Consider the following 25,032-nt stretch of genomic DNA (forward strand, 5'->3'; position numbering starts at 1 on the left):
GGACCCTCTCACCATCCCCTTGGGTGGCTGAAGGGCAGGAGGTACACCAGAGGTGAGAAGCAGCCTGCAGCAGTGACAGTGAGGCTGTCGGACAGGCTTGTGGCCTCTCATGCCATCAGGTTTGCAGAGAGCAGGGGCACAGGATGGCAGGAAGAGGGCTCCCCCTGTGCTGTAATGGCAAGCAGCTCCCCAGGGCTAGGGATAACAGCAGGGCACTTAAGAAGATCAGATTATGAATACACAACCACTTGATGCAATCCTGCATGTAATATGTGCTGTGATTTCCCCTTCTCCAGGATGCGAGGGACCTAAAAAGCCAAAAGCCACTGGCTGGTTTAGCCATTCTCACATTCAATTTTTACAAATACTGGCATTGTTAGCCTCAAGCATTCAAAAATCTCAATCAGATGCACCTCCCTCAAAATTTTCCTTATTTAATAATTGAGATTATTTTTAGTTCTGTCTCATGAAGATAAGAACAAGTAGGCATCTTGCTCTCAATTTCTTCTGTGCAAGTGGGACTCAAAACTTTGTAATTGCTAGAAACAAAGGTCAGAGTAGATGATCTTGAAGTTTAAATTTAGTAAATGTACGACTACACACACTATGAAATTTAAACAACTGGACAACACCAGCCTAAACAACTTCTTCAGACATCAGCCTCAGGCTTTTCTGTCTCAAAAACTGCAAAAATGAAACTGTTAAGTCTCACACACAGAAATCTTACCTAACACAGCAGAAACAGAACACAAGCCCATTTAACTAATTGCATTTATCTGAATAAGCCTAGTGTTGACTTAGAAATAAATTTGATGTAATATACCCTACAATGCATTTTTCCTTGTTTTAAACTTTGATTGCACTACCCTTCTGCCCAGTGAACTTTCTCAATGTTTTAGCACACTCTGGACTGTAAGACACTGGGGAAAGGTATGCAAAATGGCTACACATACTTTTTTCTGTATTCTTCGTTCCTGAAAATACACACATTGCTGTCAAACTCAGTTACTAGCAAAAATTCTTACCAATATTAGATGCTGATTATTCTATTCAAAAGAATTACCCAGTATTAAGAATATAACCTTCCTTACCTTTGCAATAATAACTTCCTTTTTCAAAATCTTCATAGCGTAGTATTTCCCACTAGCCTTCTCTCGGACCAGGATAACTTTGCCAAACGTGCCTTTGCCCAGCAGTTTTAAATAGTCAAAATCATTCATTGTCTGTAAGGAGCAAAGAACAAGGTTTAGCAAGACTTGTGCTATCTAGCTCCAGTTTGAACACAAGTGTGTTCACATATAACTAAATGCTGTCACCAATATAATAAGCATAGTTTACAAAAATAGGAACTCTTCATAATAGTTCATAATAGTTAACTGTGTCCTTAAGCCACCAGTATACATTGTTCAGTAATAGTATTATAGTTCTCTAAAGTCAAGTACTGCAGAGCAATAATAAACACACACTCTTAACTTTTACAAAGCACACACAAAAGGAAGTCTAAGCCTACACCAGCATTTCATGAATGCTCATCTAAGAAAGCTCATCAACTCCTGTATTACCAGGGACACATGAACACAGCATTATCAGTGTGTTTTGCCTAACACCAGCTACTGCACTGATGGCTTTTTTGACATGCATGATCCTCACTGCAATATTATACCAGTAAGACTGTACAACAATGCAATCTTTGCGTTAGAAGAAGATTTTTTAAAATCTGAGTGCAGATAGCTATTACATGGTTTTTACATTAATCAGTCTGGGTCTGAAAAAGGAAGAAGTGGCAAGTTTTCCTCTTCCATGTGACCACATTATAGACACCATTCAATCATCTAGTATTGCCCTAGTTTTGTTGGTTAAACACAGTACACCTAGAACTGATTCTACCAGACAATTTGAGCGTAGTAGATTTACCAGCAAAACTGTAGTGTCACACATGAAAAGAGTACAACCAGATGATCTCAGATCCCAAAGCAGTTTAGGTACATCAACAAGCACAAAGATTGAGTTAATTATCATCTTAGTTCTACAAGTTCATTTCACAGCCTGTTCAGAAGTGTCAACGCTATGGTCTATGCATCAGGTGCAAAGAGAATGTAGAGAAAACAGTACAATGCTGAGAATCCAGTAATTGCACATGGTCACCTTGCACTGACAGCAGGATATCTTCAGACAACTCAGAGCCAATCACTGGCTTCCCCTGGGTGTTTCCATATCACATCTTTCAGCACCCTGTGCTATTGGCACTGACTGCTATCTGCAGCACCACATAACAACACACAACTTATTAAAGCTCCCAGAAACCTTGAGGAAAACAGTTAAAAGCTCTGAAAGACAACACACTCATCTATTCTTGTTATAGTATTGCCCTACAGTATCAAAAACCTTCCCTTTTTTGTGAAAAATACACCACAAAACATTTATAAGAAGTAATTATACTTCAATTCTCAGTTTTGTTAAGTGAAATAGATTTAATCCTGTTATGTGGGGGAGAAATAAAATATCGTGGCTTATCTCTCATCTTCCTAGTGTCTCTTTCTATCACCAACTTCAGCCTCAAGCAATTTTTTTGAATACTCATGTTCCAGATAAACTTCTACTTGTGGAATTAGTACTTTCCTTATCCCTACAAGAAACACCTCTAACAGTGTCTATGTATCTCACAAACATTCCAAATGTAGATCTATTGGCCGTATCCCTGGTGTGCAATCACAAATAGTGGCAGTGAAATATATTCTCTTTTGTGAGAAAGAATAAGGGGCAAAATTTCCTTCTGAAATTACTCATTCCTTTAAGCTCAAGTATATGATGCTAATTCTGTGGGTCTGAAGTAGCTGTCAGTCAACTGTGAAAATAATTTACCCAATTTCTCAGAGTCAGTTTGAAATATGCTCATGTAAGGGGTAGAACTGAAGTTTCACCACCCTTTTTAACGCTATTATTTCTTAGCTTTTAAGTGTTCAACCTGCAACTTAAAATATGCAAAGAAAATTGACCCAAAAAAAGGTGAAAAATTCAAAATGCATTCAAAACACAATTGAGGCAGAAGATGAGTAATTCAGGGCCAAATCCTCCTTATCTGAAGTCATAAGCTGTGATATTTCTGGACAAAGAATGGCCAACAGTTTTATTGATAAAGAATACTAAGTTAGTGACCATAACAGCTACCATTTCCAACAGTCAAATATTAATGGATTATAAAGAATCCCAAAGGAGCGACTTTTCCCCATACTTCTGATCTTTGAGAGCCTGGACTTAAAAAGGATCATCAGAACCTGAATAAAACCAGCTCATAAAGACAGCCCTTTGCCTGCACACAGAAGGCTGATCTTGGCTTGACTGATCATAGACATGGATTTGATGATAAGGGCAGCAAGCCAGTCAAATTGTAAGGCTTATTCACCCACAATTTGCTTATATAATGCAAACAAAGCAGCCATGAATCTAGCTGCAAGTTCAGTTAAAACAAGTTTTAAAAAAATGTATATTTATAATAAGAAGGTAATAGGTTTGCAAGACTTCGAGCTGTGGCTTAACAGCAGGTTGTGGCAGTAGTGCTAGTTCTAAGAATAAAGCCTTCTGATGCTCTCATTCTTTAGAAGCTCAGCAGAAGGCTTAGAGATGATATGCAGTGTAGGGTAACTCAAAAAGTCTGCCAAAGAACACAAGACCTTAGGAGATAAAAACACAGATGCCATAGCTGAGGGTGTACTGAAAACTGGTGAAAAAAATGGAAATACTTCCTAAACCCAAGGGATGTTGGTAAGCAAGTTCAGAGGCTCCTATAAGACTGGATTCTTTCTCCTTGCTTATTTTCCTACCTTTTCCATTCCCTTCAAACTCTAAGGATTGAATATTTTTTCCCTATCACACTACTTTTTGGGTTCCTCTGAAAAAATCTGTTCTTTTCTCATCCTTCACTCTGCCAAACAAATTGCAACCAAAGGAAAAACAATGAAGCTACAGAAACTGTATTAACCAAATAATTGTATTATGTTCATCTTTCTATAAAGCCTATGTACTTATGTATTGATTATATGTTCAAAAGAATGCATCCTATACAGGTCCAAAAAATCCCTACCAAGAACTTAATTTTCAGAAATTCCTGATTTGCGCAAATATTGTGTCACTTGGAGTTTTATTCTGACTTCATCAGAAAGAAATTCTACTTAAAATGAATGATGCAGCAAGAAATAAATGCACTTTGCTAAGAATTTCTAGTACTCTGAATTTTAGTGATATTGTTATGTTATTGCTGTAAAACTGAAGTAGCACACTGGAACCATTAAAAAAATTAAAATACATATTCTAACAAACAAACAAAAAATCCACCCTTTGGGTTCTTCCTGATAATCTAGTCATTAGTGATGACAAATCAAGTTCCACAACCTAAAGAATGCTTTCTTCATAAACCTTTTTCTACCTTTTTCTAGAAGAACAAGCCCACTTCTCTCAGTCTTGTGTCTTAATCTGATCATGCCCTTCTATTCATATGTATACCATCTGGCACATGCACAAGCAAAATTCCATGGTCTTAGATCTAATATCAGGTAACAAAAAAATCTTGCAGGACACATTGTGCAAAAAATTACTGAAATGAGAACAAATTCAATGCCAAAAATAAATTTAAAAAGAAGGAAATAATAATGCATCATCATTATACCTGAAATGGTTTTGATTACATTAACAATTACAAAAGCTTGAACAGAAGCTTTTAAAATAAATTTCAATAAAACAGTAACAGTTCTAAAAACTACTCTTCCCAATTTTAACAGAGAGGAAGTGGCAAGTCTCCATCACTACAGTCACTTAATTTTTTTTTTGCCCAAAAAAACTTCTGAGAACATTTCACTGAAGTCATCCAACAGTCACAAAATCTGCAGTGGGATTTTGAGTCTTGGTCAAAGAAAATAATAATAACAAGTCCTTTCAGTCATCAGTATGCTCTTCACTGGCTACCAAAACTCCATTATGCTCTATTATTAGGTGAATGTCACCATTTTTCACTTTACATTTGTTTTGCAGAATTCACTTTTGGGTTGTTGCCAAAGTTGTTAAATATTCTGCAACACTGAACATGTACTGAAATGTGTATCTTATTTCAGCATGTCTTCTAGTATAAAGACAGAAACAAAACTGATTTTACTCCTCCTCCTCCTGTTCCGACAATCCCTTTTACTGAACAGGAAATTGCACTGCACTGTGAACAAGGACAGCACACATTCCAGACAAACTACATATATTAGACAACATTAATTTTGACACCTTGAAAATACTTGCTGTTTTGCAGCAGTTTTGTACTTCACTGAGAGGATACACAATCTTGGAATAGTGCTCAGATCTTCAACTGAGCAAACTCAAATTCCTTTCACATAATCATACTGCCTCTAAGACTGACACATCTCAAATGCTGCCTCTATCTTTCTGTCACTTGTCATATTTTACCCTGGAGCACAATCATTAAACATCCATGCTGCAAGGCTAAAAGTTCAATGTCAACCTGACAAAGTATGATGAATACACTGTTACAGCTGTGTATAATTTGTTTTTACCTTTTTCTGTAGTGGAAACAAGTTAGAAAATTGCATGCACTGAAATAAAAAGAACTATGAAAGAACTATGTACTGCAAACTCAAGTTCTCAAAATTTAGGACATAACAGAACTAAGAGTTCCTATGACACCTTTGTTACATTCACACAGGTACAGTTCTCAGCCACCGATGTTCTGTAAGTAAAGGCACACATATTCACTAGTTTGTTTCACTGTTCATCGTTCAAATGCATTCAGTTACATTAGCTATAATGCTATGTGAGCAGACTTCCACTAAGTTTTCTGCAGGTGTCATTTCTGGTCAGAAAGAATTAAGCCAGTCCTATAGAAACAGGTTATTACTTCTCAAGCAGTTTCAATGCATCTCTTGAGTCACATCAATCCTGTATAGTAAATTAGAAACTTTCACTTGTATGACCCATATTCCATATTTATAGAAACACAGGACAAAATGGAAAGATAAAATAAGAAGCACATTTTTGGTGACACTGAATATTTAAAACATGGTCTCAGTTGTGTGTTTAACCTGTTGACTTTGGAGATAGAATGTTATAGCCAACAGTGTATATATTCCTACTTCCATCAAAAGCTGAGAAGGACTGCAAAACACAAACATTGTTTTTTCTTACTTCATTGAAAATTAAAGCAGTTTTTTTCCCAGATAGCAAAAACCCAAGGTCATTAAAAGCCAAATCCTGCTAGCTTTTCTCATGCAAATTATCTAATTTGTACTAGGTATTATTTGCATGAGAAAGGGGGCAAATCTACTTGTCCAAAGAAAATATTTTATTACCATACTTCTGACAGAGTAAACAAACAGAAAGCAAAACAAAAATAATATTCAAAGAAGCAGCAGAATGTTAACATGTGTCTGAACAGTCAAGCTTTGTTTTTCAGAAGTTCTGTATTAGATAGCATAACAAATAAATAAAACCAGAGCAGTTCAGCTTTATTGAAATGAAACTATTAAGTATTTTATGCTTGTCATACCCTGGAATGTACGTAGAAATACTATTTCCTGTGTGTTGTTTTAACCAACTAGATTGTTCTACAAAAGTTATTTATACCTTAGTCTGGTCAGTTATTTTTTAATGTCATTACCTTTCTTTTATGATGGGTTGTTGAAGCATCCATCTCTTCTTCTCCTATATTGTCTATCTGCGAAGTTGGACTACAGTTCATCCTCTCCTCCTCTTGCCTCTGTAGTCTGTCTGCTACAGCCTGGATTGCTTCTGTCCATTCTTCCCTATCATGAACAAGCCAATATCCCTATTAGAATCTCATAAAATACATCCAAATAAGTCATTTAATGCTTTTCACATCCTACTTGCTTCAATGTTCAATTCTCAAGCTATACAGCAGAAGAGTCATAAATTAATCACTTCAGTTTCCTTAAAGGTGGTGAAGTTGACCAGCATAAAAAATTATGATTTATCACTATGTTGATAGTGAAAACTTGAAAACACATGCTCCAGGTAAAATACAGCTCAGGGTATGGAATGTTGTCATCTACCCAATACTATCTGATAATGTGGTACTCTCCATTCCTGTCAGACATTTTTACAAAAAATAAGTAAGATTTATTAAATCACGCCACACATTCAAATGTTTTTCAGTTTCTTAAAATTCATCTTCTTGGCTAATGTAAAATTCCCCTGAGAAAGAAGCTCCCAAAGATAATTCAGTTCCTACAAGCATCATAAAAAACAGCCCCTGCACAGCAGGGCAGCCCTGAATGAGGGTTTCCATGGAGGGACAAGCAAGGGCAGCTGAGTCTACTCTGTATGCTGGCTAACCAGCATAGATACATCAGCAGTCATCAACATGCCATAGCCCCACACCAAGTGCAGTACCTGCTGCTTTTTGCTCAGCCAGCAAGGGACATGGGAGGGGTCTGGTAGTATTACTGTATGAAGGAGGAGGTACTCTGCTGCATACACAGAAGAAAGACAGGATGGAGAAACAGTACCAAGGTAAAATAAAAAAAATCTAAGTGAATACACTAACAAAAAAAAGAGACAACAGAAAAAGCAAAGTCATCTGTTATTTACTGATACAAGTGCTATGAATAAAGTCTTCAGAGGACAGATGCCCACATTGGGAAGACTCAGTGCATCTAACAGAGACACAGTATAGAACATTTTAGCAAGTACACCATCCCATATCTCCTTGATGATTTTGGTGCACTACAAACATCAATTCTTGAGAATTTCTGTATTTCCTGAAAGAAGGAAAACTAATAAGCAAGAATAAAATAAACTGCAACAAACATACTGCTTTCTGTGCCAAAAAAAGAGAGGTGCATATTAGGAGAAGTAAAATGAAAAGTTAAGACATCAAGGCTGGAAAATATTTAAATGCAGGCTTTTATTATTCAAAATTTAACACGAGAGAGACATATCATGACATAGTTTTGGCTTATTCAAATACACTCATCCTACCTACTCACAGGCAACTATCGTACTATGAGATCAACAATATTTTAGAGAAACTGACTTAAAAATTCTTCAAGTCATTGTTCATACATGCTCAGAAAGTCACAGTTCCCAGCATAGATTCTGTTGAGGTTTCTGTGTAAAGTAACATGGAAACCAAACCAAAAATAAAATCCTCACCGTTCCTCTGGAGTGTCTACGTGGAATGTCCTCTCTATGACAGTGGTCCACTGAAGACATCTGATAATGAACGTGTTTGGCTTTGGTCGTTCTGTTTTCATTAGCTGACATTCTAGAGAAATACATGACAATGCCACTTTTATATGTTGTCAGTTAATGGGTGAAGAGAAAGTCAAATTGCTTTGACAAAATACACGCAGCTTATGTATACCTATTCTGCATGTAGCCAGCACACATATGACAATACAATCCTGGGTTTACTAAAAGGTAACAATCATAAGGTGAAGCAAGTAGGCAGAGAAATTGATGGAACTTGTATTATTGCCCTTATATAGAGTGCAATCTTTACTTGCAAACTAAGTCTGTGCTATAATGGCAAGAAAAGTATTAGATCCTGGATTTCTCTAGTATGCCAAGGTAACAGCAGTAGCCACAGGCACTTTTTTCCATCTGTATCTGGCAGGAGGAATAAGACTCCTTCTTTTCAGTAGTAACCATGCCACAATTACCAATGATATTGTCACTTTAGGACTAGATATATAGTAAAACACCCTCAGAAAATTCAGATGTTGAAACTAGTCCGATAATTAAATATAGAACAACTACACTCACACTCCCAGTGGGGCTGCCTCAAGAAATCATCGAGTTTTCTTTGTGCCCCAGGGCAGAATCAGGTCTACTCATGCTATTTCTTGTAAGTATTTCTCCAAAGTCTTTCTACAATCCCCCAAAAGCAGTAATTTCAAAATCTCTGTAAGTAAACTATTCCACCCAACTATAAGAAAAAAATACGTTACAGTTGCACACTTGGAAGACCTTCTCCTAGCGTTTGTTGCAACTGTTCTTTTAATTTACGCATATTATTTCTTGCCCTATTGACTAATTTCTTTTATCTTTTCAGTGGCTATGTCTTAGACATTTGGACACTATTTTCTCTTCAGTCTTCTCTGGCCTAAATCAGTTCAACCAAATCTGTCCTCACAGTCTGTGCTTTCGTAACCAAGATCTTCCATGTCACACAATTTGAGACACACAGTAGATGGCCTATTACTCCTTTGTCACAAAACCAGAATGTGGGTAAATTCAGGCAATAGGTCAACGACAGTGTGCATTAGATTTTATAATGTGGCATACTGCACTAAGCATTACATCTGCAAAACACTGAGCTATTAGAACTCTTTATTCCTGCAAATATATCTAACCATTTTTGTGAAGTTAAGGTTACTCTCTCAAAAGAGTAATTTGTTTTCCTGCAGCTTCCACAAAATAGACACAAACTCCCATGTTCTGGAATGCCATCACTTGTTCAAAGCTGATCCAGATCAAATATATGATCTAACATGATTTAGCAGGTTTGCAAATCAATCAATAATGAATGTAAGCAAATTCCTGATCTGCTACAACATCCTTTTGCTAGAGCTACCACCTACCAGTTGACTCACGCCTTTTACTGATGTAGCTGACTATTCTTTAGCATCAAACCTTGCACTTGTTCTTGGTGAATTACATTTTGTTTATTCCCGTTAATGTCAACATCTTACAAAAGATATATCATATGCCATGTCATAAGGCCTGCTGTTCTTTCAAAGAAATAAATTATATTGGCTTAACATATTTTTTCTTCACAAATTTAGTCCTGAAACCTCAGCTATCATCTGCAATTTTACAGGATTCTTTTACGTATTCTCCAATGCACTGTATCACACCCAGCAAATTCCTAAACACCCAACGTACGTAAGTATTCTCTTCCTTGCTGTGACTTTCTTATGATTTTGTTGTCAGTGTTAATTGTGCAAGATGCATACTCATAGCTGACCTCCTGAAATACAGTTGCATACTGAAAATACATTAAAGCTATTCTCTTAAACCCTTAATTCAAGGCATTTATTTGTGTGCCTGCACACCTAAACAATTTGGGACACAATTACCTAAATAACGGCCTCAGTCTCCATAAGATCAAGCCACAGCAAGTATCAGCAGGCTTACTTTTACTTGCCTATCCTCAACACATATTTTCATACATACTGCATTTTTTCCAATCTGAAAAAGCAAAAGGTTGAAGTAGATACGCCTGTTGACAGAATTCTTTTCTGCAGCTCAGAACAGCTCAGAAGCTTGACAGACACAGATAAGAAATAAGAGGAATAAAGTAAATGTTGCATTAAACAGGCGTATATTCCTTGATGCATAAATCTATATGTTCAATTATTACGTAAGTCAGACTACTCACTCGTCAAGGAAATGACATTACATTTAAAATCTGCATACACTGTGCAGACTCAAAAGAGAAACAGTAATTGAAACTCACAGCTTTCATAAACTCAGCTGGGTCTTGGGTGGGATGAGAGTCATCCTCAACACTCAGAGGAAATAGCTACAGCAGGATGGACACAGGAAGAGGGAATTTAACACAAAGGCTGGAAGACAAACAAGGAGGACAGCAGCAGATGACGGGAACTTGGAGAGCGTGATGAAGTAGAGATGCTCAGGATACTTAACAAGGCTTGTCACTGGGTGCAAACATTGCTCATAAGAGCAAAGAAACCCCCACCTTCAGGGATACAGCTGAAGTCCAACTTACAATCATGACAACAGTGAGGTTAGGGATAACAGGCTGTTTTATCAGCTTCCTCAGCTGTTGCTTTAAGGAATGTGTTGGGCCACCTTCATAACAGAAGAGAGTGAATGCCTTGTCTGCTCTACGATTACCCCATCTTCCTCCTGACAAAGCCAACCTCTTATCTTTAATCTTTTAACACTTCAATCATGTAGGCTGAAATTTTATTTTCTGGGTGTCTGCCTAAAGCTGCACACTGCTGGAAAATACCAATTTTTGGAGATGAGACTTAAAACTTGGCAAACCAAGACCTTTGATTCTTTTTCAGTATTCTTGTGAAAATGTAAGGCATCTGGCCTTGCTACATGTGGGAGAGATAAGAGTGCTCTAGGAGGAGGGTAAAATATTACAGTAACAATTACTAAAGCATAAAATCATTTAAAATCTAAGCACTGAGTATAATCCAGAGGCTACAGCTATCTCCTGCCTCTACACCTACTTTCTCCTGTATTCATAGTGCCAATTTCTCAAGACAGTACAGAAAAGAAACTACTTCATTGAGGCAAACTCCAGTATGTAAAAGATGGCATACAGCAAGCTATTTACAGAAGAGATGTCAGGAACAAAGAACTAGGGAATAAAGAGAGAAGAATGGAAATGGGACAGGAAAAAACCTGAAACTTTTGTGCAAAAGAAAAACGTGGAGGGTGGCTAGAGCAGCTGAACTGGAGTAGCTAGTAGCTAGTTTAGAAGCAGGGAGAGAAACTACCAGGAACAGAAAAGTGAGGCAGGAGTGTTAGGATACAGAGAAGTCTGTACCCATTAAAAAGCACATACTTTGCAGTGCCTGTAATGGAACTGAAGATTGTGAATCCCACCATTCATTTTATGATTGCAAATGCATAAAAAACACATACATATAAATGCCATTAAGTTTGCCAACTCAAACACACAAAAATTTGAACAATTAAGCCTGCCTATGTCCAAATCCTATCTGGAATATGGTCTTTACATACAGATATCATATACCATACATAATAAATATAATTGTATTATTAATATGCACATTATGTAACTATGTACCTAATATTTAGATGTAATATTGGTACTATTTGTACTGATTTTTTTCAGATAGTCCTCAAAGTGATGATGTGGACTATTAGCAACATCAAAGCATATGGAGGCATATACAAAGCTCTGTAACTACCTAGGAGTATTTAGTCTCTTGGGTTTTCATTACAGATGATTACCTAAATCAATTAAAGGTCAGCAAAAAAATGCCTTTGCAATTGAAAATAGCACTGAAAACATAAAAAACCAATAAATGTCATTTCATTACCGCTGAAGGACACTATTGAAAAATAAAACCTAGCAAAATTTAATGAGCTTTATAAATATTCTGTTGAAAGTGGCTGAAGATTTCATTTCATTGTGGAAGTTAAAATTGAATATGTTCATATCCTTCCTTTCTGAAGCAAAAAGAGTTTCAGAAATAAGTGGAGGACCAGTGTATTTCTGAAAGTGCTGTGCTACACATCCTTCTCAAGTAGATAGAAATAACTGAAATCTGCTGATATTTAGTACACCCACATGATTCACATGCTTCCATATACAAATGTATGGGATAAACCATATTACTGTCATGACTGCAACATGAATAAAAACTTGTTTATGAATGCCTTTCACCTACAACTAGAAAAAAAAGTAAATAGATTAAGACTAGTAAGTGATGTATTATACCATTACTGCTAATTACCAAAATATTTTTCTACTAATTACTGGGGAAAACAGAGTCATTTTAGACAGAGAGAATAGTTTGGAAACTACAAAAGCACAGAAGAATGAGTGAAACTGGCTACTGAGAGCTGGCTCCAAATGCTCAAGTGATAGTTGGGTCATTACCAAAGAGTAGAGAACACTCTACCATAATGTCTTCAAGTTTGCTGCTATACATAAACATATGTAATTAAAGGGCTGAATCTCAACTCAAAACAGTTGGAAGTCTAAATTATCATTCAAAAAACATGAGTAAGCCAGTAAACAGACAGACTCAACTTTGTGTTCTTGTATGCTAGCCATCTATAACTTGGAATTACACGTTTTAATCCTAAAGCTTTCTGTCTTGCTGGGATTAAACATCAGTCATAAGAATTCTCCCCTTTAATATTAGAAGAGATGAAAAAGCTCTAGGGAGAAACATTTGTTCAAAGCAGCAAAATACAAAACCGGTAACAGAAACTGACAACTCTGTCCCAACAAGTCTGAAGCACTCATTTGGCCATTTTTAGATCTACACAGAAAATGGAAAAATGAAATAAAACCAGCATAAAGATATACTGAACTTTTCTTTTTAAAATAATAAAAAAGTCAGGTACATACTAGAGGTTAACTTTTGTCTCCATATTCATGAACAATCTGACAATTCTAAAATGTTAGACTCTTTTTCAAATAACTGCTACTATCCAAATTAAGTACTTATTCTAGTTAAACTCTCCTGAGCAACTCTAACTACAAACTGTATTTCAAAACGTTCTGTTTACTTTACACCATTCTGAACCACAGATGACAAAGTTTGCTTGAAGCTGTAATTACTCTGCAAAGCTGGGAAGCCAATTAGAGGGCCTGAAACCTGCCAGTTCCAAAAAAAAAAAAAAAAAAAAAAAAAAAAAAAAAGCACAGATCATCTGTTCAGATTTTATTAAAAAGTTTAAAGTTTTAATTCTATAGCTTTAACCATATAATTACCAGTGTTCTTTTCCTAAACACATTCATTCGGCATTAAAAATAGAATGAGCACTAGTATCATTTTATTATTTCATATATGGAAGCTTTCAACTTCAGCAGAATTTGTTGATATGGCTAGACAAGAATACTAAACATACAAGCAGCCATAAAAAAACTGCACTAAAAAATGAACAGAAGGTTGCATATTTGAGAAATTATTTCTAATACAGACTGGGTTTTAGCACAAAAGAGAACTCTCTGTGATTATCATACGATATAAAAGAGTAGTATCAAAAAACTACTTTCCCTGTTTAGAAGACATGCACTTTTAAATACACACAGATATCTGTATATATGTATCTATTTTTACTACAATTTAATCTTGATTTTTTTGTATTCCTCTCTTGGTCTTTCCTTCACAAGATAAACAATGTTGTCCCAATCTTTGCCTATTCAGGTGCTACTCCCATTTTTTCATTCTCATGTCAAAATTTAATGAACACACTGCTTACAAATATATTTGTCTATTACTGCTACTCTGCACGCCAAATCCACATTTTCACCACCCTTTTTGTTAGGTAAATAGTAGACAAGTACATTGAGAGATATATTTGCCTTTGCTCATACACATATGAAAAGCTATGGCTTTTACACATATGTACAAATATATGTGTATTCTCCCACACACATCCCGTTAGTTCTCCCACTTGTTTATCCAGTCTCTATGGGAAACCTACTTTTCTGAGGCTTTCCAAAAGGCTCTGTTCTTTCTCATTACATGTTATCTGTGGAGAGTATGACCCTAAAAATAAGTTTGATCACATAGAGACGTGTGAACAACTTAATATCCCTTCTTTGGTCCCAACAAATGCAGTTTTCCTCCAAAAATACATTCCCACAAACTGCTGAATAGGTTCCACTGTTTCTTTGATCACACCACTCTTTCTATTCCTCATTTCTATCACACCAAATACAGGTAGCTTTTCAATGTGATCTATCCCCACAGCCTACCTCTCATCCTTGGTACCACTCTTTTCAGTATCAAAGTGCCACCCATGCTTCCATTGTTCCAATTTCGGCACCATTTATCAAAAACATTTTTAATTTCTCTTTGTTTGCCATACTGGTTCTCTTTCAAATTCTCCTTTACCATGTCTTAAACAGGAGAAAGGAAAGGAGGGAGATCTAACCTTGACAATGGATTAGTTGTTGATGTGCAGAGACCACTGCCTGTACTACAGGCTAATACTGTCTCATTGTTTTCTCATACTCCCCCCATCTGTTTGCATCCATCTGCTGTCCCTTGTTTTATATTTAGAATTTGAGTATTTTGGAGCAGGGACTGACTTTCTGTTCTGTAGAAATCCCCTTTCTTGTGGGGCTTGGCTCATAATAGGCACTTATATGAGATTACATGATATAACATACATGACTGTGTAATAAACCCACCAAAAATTCAGTCATATTCCTTTGAACCTGAAAAAGCTCATCTTTGATGCATTTCATCATGCTGAACAGCCTTTTATTTCCCATATTCCAAAAAGTCTGCACAGCATCTATGTCTTTCTCTCATTACAACTAGTTTGCCATTTGCCCCTTCACTCAAACAGGGAGAATGAAAATAAGATTTCTGCATGCTATGGTTGGGGTTTGCCTGGGGTTTAGCTTGTTTTCATGGAAGACAGCAGAATTATAAACCTTTCTCTGTCTTTAAGGTAAACACTTGTGATTTTATTTATGCATCATATCAGCATAAAAACTCCCAGATCTCACTATAAATTTTCACCTCCCATGCTCATACTGGGCCCTCTTTAGAGATAGTTTCAAATTACAGTGTGCTGCACTGGTCTCTGAAAAAGTGCTCTCCATTAAAATGGAAGGGTGAGACAAGGAACTCATTTTCATTCGTAGGTCAACAACTGAATCCAAACTTCGAAGTCAAAATACCAACTATACCACCTAGAAACCATTCATAAAGTACTACAAAAACCTCCCAAAGAAAATGGGAAGTCTGATTTTCCAGAAAGGTAAACATTCCTCAGACAGTAATATTGAATATACACATTAGATCTGATCTTGAATTTCTACAGATGCACATGCATAGGTTACACATACATTGCCTCTTTGTCCCCACAAGTATTTTCAGTGTTGAATGGATATGATTTATTCCATTGCACCATTACTGTTTTGAAATGAAATTTTAAGTATCTACAATTACATACTTATGTCTGGGTTCATGGCATCCAGTGCTGTGAAAATTAAAAAAAAAAATTTTAAAAAACCTTGGACTTTAAACTTAAATCTCATTTCATAGGTAACTGTGAAGTTGCACACAGGGTCATGTCTAACGGCAAAGTATCTTGGTGCATTAATTAATCTTCCTTAAAACATACAGATATTTTTTCCTACCCCTTTTTTAGAGAGTGTCTTTAAAATTATTTATAACCCTATCATTCCCCTGAAACCTTTCAATTTCCATGTTTTGAAAATTTTTAAATCACCAAAATAATAAAACCTTGTCTCTGGCTCAATGAAATACTAAGATTAAGAAAAAAAGTAGCCCAGCTTCTCCATTTAGAATAGCCAAGATTCATTAATAAACATTTAAGCGGGGGGGGGGGAGAAGAAAATAAAAAGGCTGTAAAATGTTACCTTCTCACAATAATTAAACTTTACTTCTTCTTTTCATCAACAAAAGAAAGGATAGCTGTACAACGGACTGCTTAGAAAGCAGTATCTTTCAAGATAGGAAAGAAATTCCAGGTGACATCATTTTTGGCCAAAGTTTAAAGGCTACTGTGAAGGAATACAGCTCTTCCCAATTATTCCCCATGTAAAGATCAAAATGAAGGCAAAGGGCCAATTCTTAGAGATACCTCATCCCAAATGTGCTATGTGATAACCTACATACTCATTGCATGTGTGAGAACTATTGTTTGTATCAGTAAAACAACAAATGCTCTTCAAGTAGAACCGAAGTAGAATCCTTCCTCACTTTGCCTTCCCTAATAATGATGACGATCAAAGACAAAGTGGTTTACACAAAGCAGTATTGATCCTACTTACACAACACCGCACCAATTAAAAACAGTGTTGTGAGGACACATCAGTTCTTGGCGGGGGGCACTGAGGGTAGACATTCTGTCACCCAGAGTACTAGTTTTGTTTTACAGGAGCATAATGGAGTTTTAAAAGCCAGAACATTTTTTCCAGGCATTTGCCTGTAAAGAAGTTATACCAATTGAATTCAAATTATTTTTAAAATGGTTCTGACTGCATGAATGCTTAAGCAAAAGCAATTTACATTAACATATTTTATTTTGCAGTTGAAGTGGGCTAGGAATGCACACCCACTCAGTTACCATGACTCAGTCAATCAAGAGTATCTCTTTAAGCTACAATAGCTTTATTACTTACAACTGCCTGAATAAAATCTAATTCAAGTAAGATCACACTTCTGAATTTACCTCTGAAAAACAGTATCAGCCAGTTTTAAATTTCCACCAATGTAATTACATTGACTTCACGTATCTGTAAGTGTATGGTTTAGATACCACAGTACAACTTTTTGTTGGTCTAGAAGTCCAAGGCATGAGTACCATAGAACTAAAAGCACGCTTCAAATGCACAGCTTTCTCCATTCCTGTGATAAAAAAACAGGTGGAAAATAAGCTGGCTCCACAAGACAGAAACGAGAGTGATTCCTACACACTACCCAACACCACCAGACCTGACTGATTTGTTAACCTCTGCAACCTTGCAGCAACTTTGCAAATGCAGAGCAGGGTGCTCACCACTGCCTTTTACATGTGCCCAAAGGCAGGAGAGCAGCAGCCTTGCAAATGCAAAGTAAAGTCCCTGTCCATGACACTAAGGGGCCAGTGCTGTATCCATCCCCAGCACCACCCTGTTATATCCTTCCCTAAACTCTGTTTCACCTTCAGGGACATACTTCTGCTCCAAAGAAAAGAGTTCCCACATCTCCATTTCAGGTCCACAGAGTCCCCCGTGCATTTTGGGTGACTGACAGTGGGCTGAAGTGTGTGTGTGCTGCCTCCGGCCCCTCTTTACATGAAGCATCTCTATTTGGTTACACAGCTGCTTCCCAATGCCTTCCTTTCACATTTCCTCCTAGATCACCTGGGGAAAAGGATGGCCTCTTAATACTCCAAACTATGGCAAAAAGCTACCCAGTGAGAAGGGCTTTATTTAACAGACATACATAGCTTTGAAAGCACTGTTAGCAATATGTAAAATAACTTCATTCTCTCTGGCCTTCCTGCTATTTTCAATAGAGTATGAGGACAACACAAATCCAGGGCAAGAGTAACGCTCATGTGTGAGACAGTAAAAATTATCTGCAAGATGAGAGGTATGTATGGGAAAATGATACTATCCCTGTCAATAAGCCTTCTGCAAAAGTAAAGCTTGTGTTTCAGAAGAAGGCAGCAGTGGACACTGATGGGAAAATCAACTGGTTTCATAGAGCTGGATATAAAAGTTTTAAGCTGCAAACCAAGTATCATACAAAGCAGCTCTGTGCAAACTTTCCAGTGTTCAACTCCAACAGTACTACAAAAATAATACCTCAGTCTTGGCCTTTTCTGCTTAAATAACAAGCTGTAAGCAAAAGCCAAAGACATCTACCATTTGGAGAGCAGAAAGTAGACTGAGACCACACTCTCACTTTACAGATAGCTACAAAGATTACATGAAGATAGGGCTATAAAGACATATCTTTAAGTCCCTGCCAACCTAATCAAGATGGTATTAACAGTGATCTCACACTCCATCTGCCTGGCTAGTAATTTATGAAAAATGTACTTCACTATTACAGGAAAAATATGTTGCACTGCTTGTGGCCATGAACCTACTGCAGCAGCTCAGGAACCCTTGGATCAGAGGCCAGGAGACCAGTTCTTGACATTTACCAGGTACTGCCCATGAGATCTGATTCATTCACAGAATTATTTTGTTTGTTTGTTTGCCCTACTAATGATTTCATCTTCTGACAGATAAAATAGCTGATGAAAAACTTACAGTTCCTTGCAATTTAGAGTGTAATAACATACTGGCTTGCTTTTCATCTGGTGAATTCCACATAGGTACTTCACTTAATTTCATGAGATTCTGTTTGAGTGAAAAATCTCCCTATTCTTGCACTGACTAGTTATCAGTTTTGATTAAATTACTCCTTTTTGTGCCAGAAAACAAAAACTCATCTTGCTTATCAAAACTGTATTTTTTCAATTAATATTGCATACCTGCTCCTCTAGCTTACATTGCCTAAGAATCAGACCTATGATGCTTGCTAGTTGCAGAAAGGACTATTTTATTACTTGTGAGGGGGGTGGGTGAGGTAGATAGTGGTGATGATGGTGTCTCATTAGAAAACAAGGTAAAAATCATCCAGTTTCCATCATGGCAAAGCATTATAAAATCAGAATTACAAAAGACCACCTGAGTATCAAAACAAAACTAAACCCACCAATATCAATACATTGGAATTAATGGTCAATTATGCATTTTTTCACTTAGCAGAACTGCCATATTGAGCAACCTTCTAGTTGTTGCAGCAAAGGTAACCAGGATATGCAAAGAAGAACAGGGTAAAGCAGGACAGAAAAAAACCCTAATGTAGTTCTACAAATGCTCTTTCTGCAGCACATTGTGGGGAAAGTGTCTCAGAAAGTGCTAACTGCGACGAATAGATCTGTTAGGATATTCAGAGCAGTAACTAAGGAATAACAGCCTAAGACCTACTCTAAGGAAAAACCTGAAGACAACATTGCTTTTTATGCTGAACATCAACAAAGTGAAATGAGCCTCTAATATTTTGAGAAAGCTTACACTCTCAGAATCATTTGCAAGACCTCTTTCCTTCTCTTGTGGGACAAGATACTGTCTAGGAGTACAAGATTATTTTCTTACCAAAAAAACCACCCAAATTACATTGTATACAAAGGCTGAGTCAATCTCAAGAACAACTTTATCAAGAAAATAGTTAAATTCAGTCTCAGTAGCACTTGTTCCATCTTCAGCAATACGGATGAAGTGAATGCTTTCCCTAAGTACACATGTGGCTCCAATACGCCATGAAATTGAACAGTGCCATTTACTGTATTGCAGCACACTAACACAATTTTGAAAGAAATTCCGGTGTTCCTTTAGAAAGTTTTAGCTATGATATCCACAGCTCACATTTATGGAGATTTTTTTTGTTCCTAGTTTTGCTTCTGAAACAGTTTCATTTATGTTCAGAAACATTCCTCTACCAATCTCAAAAAACCCCACAGATTTGTCTTCTAGAAACATTCTTTGAAAATAAGAAATCAGAATGACTTCACTTTATCCAACAGATACATACTTTGTAGCTTTGCTAATATATGCAAATTGTCTGATTGCTTGAAATTACTTGATTAACCAGGCTGGAGAGTTGATTACCTGATTATCCAAGAGAAAATAATTTAGCATGATTTTGTCATTTGACAGCCTAGATAATTTTCTAATTAGTTCGAGTTTTCAAGTGAATTCAGAGATACTACTGAAAAAGTAAAAATAGGTCAATGATCTGAATAAAGGTAAGCTTTCCAGGAATTTTCTCCTTGCAACAATCATTTCTGAGATGTTATTTTCAGTTACAGACACATCAGAAACACATACACAAAACGGAGAACTTAAAGAGTTCCAAAAACACGAAAAAAACAGCCCATGGCAAAAATCTTCAGCGCTCTTGTAAGAGCTGGACGTAAGATTAGTGGCATGTACTACATGGTAGTCTGACACATGGCACCAACTTGTAGTGTTACCAATAAATTCCAAACTACACATGAAGCAACATGCTGCAGATATTTTGTCAATACGTTGAGAGAATAATAAATACTGGAAATACGTACTTGCCACTGAAAAGTTGTTGAGTGGGTAAGGCAGATCCACATCCTGGGGCTTCTCCTTGTAGCCTATGAAAGAGCCATCTGTCTTTAGAAGGAAATATCTCGGCCGCCAGTTTTTTATATATTCTCCTAAAGAAGAAAAAAACAAATAAGTGTTAGTTAGAATTGTTTAAAAAAAAAGGTACTATAAACCAGCATATTATCAGCATCTAAAATTCATTTTATTAAAATCTTTTCAGGTATTTTCAGTTTAGAGTAACTCCCTCCTTCAAAAGGAGAAAATGGAAACGCAGTAGTAAGCCTGGACTATAGACTGATACCTTTGGAACAAGAAGCTAGATGCATAGTAACAATTTATAATTCTAAATTTTATCACACTATACTCTTCAAAATCCTACATCTTTACACCTATAAACAGCACAAAATTTGCTGCAGGCAAAAATAAGCACTACAGCTTGACTTCTGGTAACAAAATCTAAACTACCACAAGGTAGACCATTTATTCTGCTGAGCCAAAGCAACAATCATTCATTTCTTTAAAACATACAGCACAGATACAAGAAAGCAAGTACAAGAAGACTGGGTTAATGGGAAGCTACACAAAGCTACAGATTTGAAAACAAAGGGGCGAGGGTGGGGAAGTTAAAGTCCATCTACCCATGTCTGAGCAGAAGATTCTGCAAGCCATGAGGTATTCAGGACTAGAAATACATGAAACATGTCAGCAAAGACATGATAGCTTAATTAGTCACAGTTCTTTGCTATTCAAGGGTGAAAAATCACTTTAATAGCATTATACTTTTCAATGCCATACCTAAATCTCAGCAAAAATTTGTTTTTCAGTGCAATTGCTCAGTTAAGTACAGGTGAGTTTATGTCCGCCCAACTTTCCCCATATGTTATTTCTATCACCTCCACAGAGTAAACAGTGTTTGTCCAAGTGCTTACTAAGACTTTTTGTAAGTCACTTCCATCATTATACACTTTTTTCTTAAAATTTTCACTTGTATTAACAAGACAGAATTTCCAACCATGTCTAAGATTTCTTGCCACTTGCAAAGTGCTTAGAACTGACCAGTCCAGGGGCTGCACTAGTCTTGGGTTAAGCCCAGTCCCTTAGTGTCATTTACTATCCCAGCCCTCTGTTAGCTGTAGCTACATAGCTTTCAGACAATGCAAACGTTAGGAAGCAGTTTACATTCATCTGACACATAGATTACTCCATTAAAGTCTAATCTAAAATTTATTAATCACATCTTCACCCTTCCATCAGAGGAATCAACTAACTGTCACTGAAGTTCAACATGGGAATTCTTAATATGGCCTAGTTGAACTTAATCACAACTTGTACAGATCTGGACAATGCCCATGGCTTAAAAAAATCTAACTGCAGCCATTAACACTTCCAATTTTCAATGTGTATTTAAGTAGAGAAGTGGGGTGGGGAGTAGATGGAGAAGAGGTAAGAGTGAGAAAAATTAATATCAGGCTATTTGCAGTGACTTACACTTCCCAGCCCTCACTAGCAAAACTATTAATATTTAATCCTGCTTCTACACAGCAGGGTACCTCCTTGATTTTTTTTTTATCTAGACAGTTTCAAATAAGTAGAAAAAAAGTCAAAGCATTACTTAATTTGACCATAAAATTAATAGAGCAGATAAAGTGTTAGTTAGATTGAGAATATCCCTACTGACATTGCCAGTCTGAAGTGATTTCACAATGGAAAATCTCAGCTAACATAAACCCAAATAATAATTTAAAAAATCAAAACAACAGGTATGAGATATCTGTGTGTTGGAAAAGAAATACAAGTGCAGTAGAGGAAAACAAATGTGGCTGTGAACAGTGAAAAATTGTATCATCATTACATGAAAAGGTAAAGATATTTCTTGAAATAAGCTTTCTAAATACTTGAAAACTAAATCATCATAGGCCTAAGTAAAGGCTTTAAAATATGCCCTGGAACAGATTTGATGAAATCTGCATGGACTCATAAGTTGAAGCCAAACCAAAACTTTGCATATCAGATCATCCGCTCAGAATCAGAGCTGACAGGGCAAATACACTCATTAGTCATTTCAGGAAAGAATAGAAACCTTTGTTTACTTACATACATGCTCTCCAGAAACAAATTTGTAGAAAAGGAGACCATTGTAGCTGGTGCCCTTAGAGACCCAGAGCACACTTCCCTGATCACATACTCCATATTTCTGTTCTTACGACAACACTTCAGATTTCATTTGGTTTCTACTAGGTACTCAGAGTGTCTTAATCAGAACACTGAACAGATTTTTGATCGTCTACAGAGTTATGCAACTGATGTCCTGCCTGGAGAAAAACTACTAGAAGAGTCTGATTAGCACTTCCAAACTCCAGTGAAGAGAGGTTACAACTCTGGACAAAAGCTAATCACACAAAAATATACATATTTTAAAAGTACCAGTTTATCTATGAGCACAGCTGTACCTCTGGTTTTGCCCTGGAAACTATAGCCAGACACAGGACATGTAATTTAAAAGCAACTGCAGAACACTACAGCTTCTTAAGGATCCATATATTTATTTCATAGATTTGTATCTTTGAAAAATGGTTCCCCAACTTGAATCAGAGTCAGTCTACTTTTCAAAACATCTGTACAAATACATACACACAGAAAAAACCCAAAACTAGTTTGTCTTGTAATGACCAATATTAAAACACCTTTTAAAGGCCTATACATGAATATTTATCACCTGCCCTTTATTTATTTTGTAATTTAATTAACAAATAGTGAAAACTTTGGAAGACTAAAGTAAACAGTGGTATCAGTGAACAGTTCACTTAGCTACTCAAGTGGTTTAATGACTCTCAAGATGCACTCTAGATACTCTAACAGCATTCCTTCTACATAATCTGCTTAAAGACAGAACACATTTAGTCCATACTTCCTAACAGAGTTGTGCTTAATGAACTGCTTTGAAAGAGAAATCCTCAATAGAAAAAAAGATATCAGAATACATTGGAGTATTTGAAAAGAAAAAAACACTTCCATGTGTCTTCTAACTTCTCAACTCGTCATTAAAAAAAAAGGTTGATTTGACAGCACAAGCAATGTTACATTAACGATATTTGGCATGCATGTTTATCAAACAGCTCAACACAAGCAAACAAAGAAAATTTGTACCTGAAATTTATTAATTCAAGTGAAAAGAAATTCCATGACAAAGGAGAAGTCCAGGCAGGCTAACCACAACACCTAATATCTTGACAATTTAATGAAATGGAGCTATGGTACTTAAAAAAACTGTGAATTTGCCATAGAGCATTAATCAGTCTGTACCCTGCTTCCTGCTGAGTTAATGTAAGCTAAATTAGTATTTTGCTTAAATGTACACCCTTTGAAGTTGAAAAACATGGTTTCTTAGGATTTGTTTATTAGACAGTAAGAAGTTTCTAATTTCAACTGCTGCAGTGAAGAAAGTCAAGTAATTCCTCTATCATCTTAATTCTAGTTAAAGTTTTTAAAGCTATTTGAGAAAAGGGATCCTAGAATATCTACGGCACAGATGTTTACAGACAATAAATACATACACACACAGAGACACAAAACACAAATGTATAATCCAACGTACATTGTTGTGAGCTGCTTTTTAAATAACTACCGAGATAACGCATCCAAAATATGAACTAAGACAGCAGTACATTCTTGAAGCACATGAAAATGCAACCTGATCTTAATGCAGAAACCACCCTCAACACGCAGCTCTTTAATTAATGTTGTATTTAATAATACACTGAATAACAACAGTAACAAAGAATGCTTAACAAAGATTTGTTTAGAGCATGACCCTTGGGGCTGGCTCTGTGTTTGCCTCTGTACTGCAGCCTCAATGATTATTCTTTTTTGCCTTTGACAGCCAGTAAAAAGAAGCCTGCCTTCATGACACTTCACAAAAAGTATTTATTCTAGTGATACAGTGTTTGTGGTTTTGATACTGCACAGCAGCTTCAAAAAGAAGAGCTTTTTAAGAAACCATATGAGCAGTCAACAAATCCATTTTAGGAAAATGTGTCATTCAAAGTTTATGATTTTTTTTTATTTCACCTCAGAACTTAATCTTCAAACATACACACCTCACAATCAATTGTTGCTATTATTAGTCTCACCGCTTTTAATCTTCATGCATACAGAAATCTAGCAATTCTTGAAATATTAATCAGTAATTCAAAATTAATCCTACTATTATTAAAGACATTTTAAAATCACTTTTGCAAAACAGCTACATTTTTCAATATGTAAATGATTTTAGAGGTGTGAAGGAAATGTCTTTAATATACAGGGCTGGTAACCAACAGAAACCTGAGTTCAAAAACTTGCCTTCTTAAAAGAAGCAACAGCTGCCACACAGACATAAGTGAGATTTCAGGGAAGGGAAAAAAAAACAAACCACCACACACCCATAAACTCCCTACAAGCACAGAACACCAAAAATCTGCCTCTTGTATCATCGACTTACTAAAATGCATTTAATAGAAATAATATCTTCTTTTCTTTTTCCTGTTTTTTTTTTAGGGCACTTTTTATTAAATCAAACTCCCATTCCCATACTCTAATATTTAATAGATAGAGGGTGGAAACATTGAATTTATATAAAAACATTAAACAAATTCACATAAAGCTAAATAAAACAACTATATTCAATAATCTTT

General features: G+C 36.2%; 1 protein-coding gene across 1 annotated transcript in view; it reads right to left on the reverse strand.

The window, feature by feature from the left end:
* AKT3 (AKT serine/threonine kinase 3) overlaps positions 1-25,032 on the reverse strand; it is a 151,099-nt gene that overhangs the window by 49,254 nt on the left and 76,813 nt on the right. The window contains exons 3-6 of the mRNA XM_054162322.1: positions 20,344-20,469; positions 8,167-8,278; positions 6,653-6,797; positions 1,092-1,223 (exon numbers count right to left, since the gene is read on the reverse strand). Coding sequence (XP_054018297.1) covers positions 1,092-1,223; positions 6,653-6,797; positions 8,167-8,278; positions 20,344-20,469 — 515 coding nt within the window. The remainder of the gene's footprint in view (positions 1-1,091; positions 1,224-6,652; positions 6,798-8,166; positions 8,279-20,343; positions 20,470-25,032) is intronic.

Source organism: Dryobates pubescens, chromosome 6 (assembly GCF_014839835.1).
Source record: "Dryobates pubescens isolate bDryPub1 chromosome 6, bDryPub1.pri, whole genome shotgun sequence".
Classification (NCBI taxonomy): Eukaryota; Metazoa; Chordata; class Aves; order Piciformes; family Picidae; genus Dryobates; species Dryobates pubescens.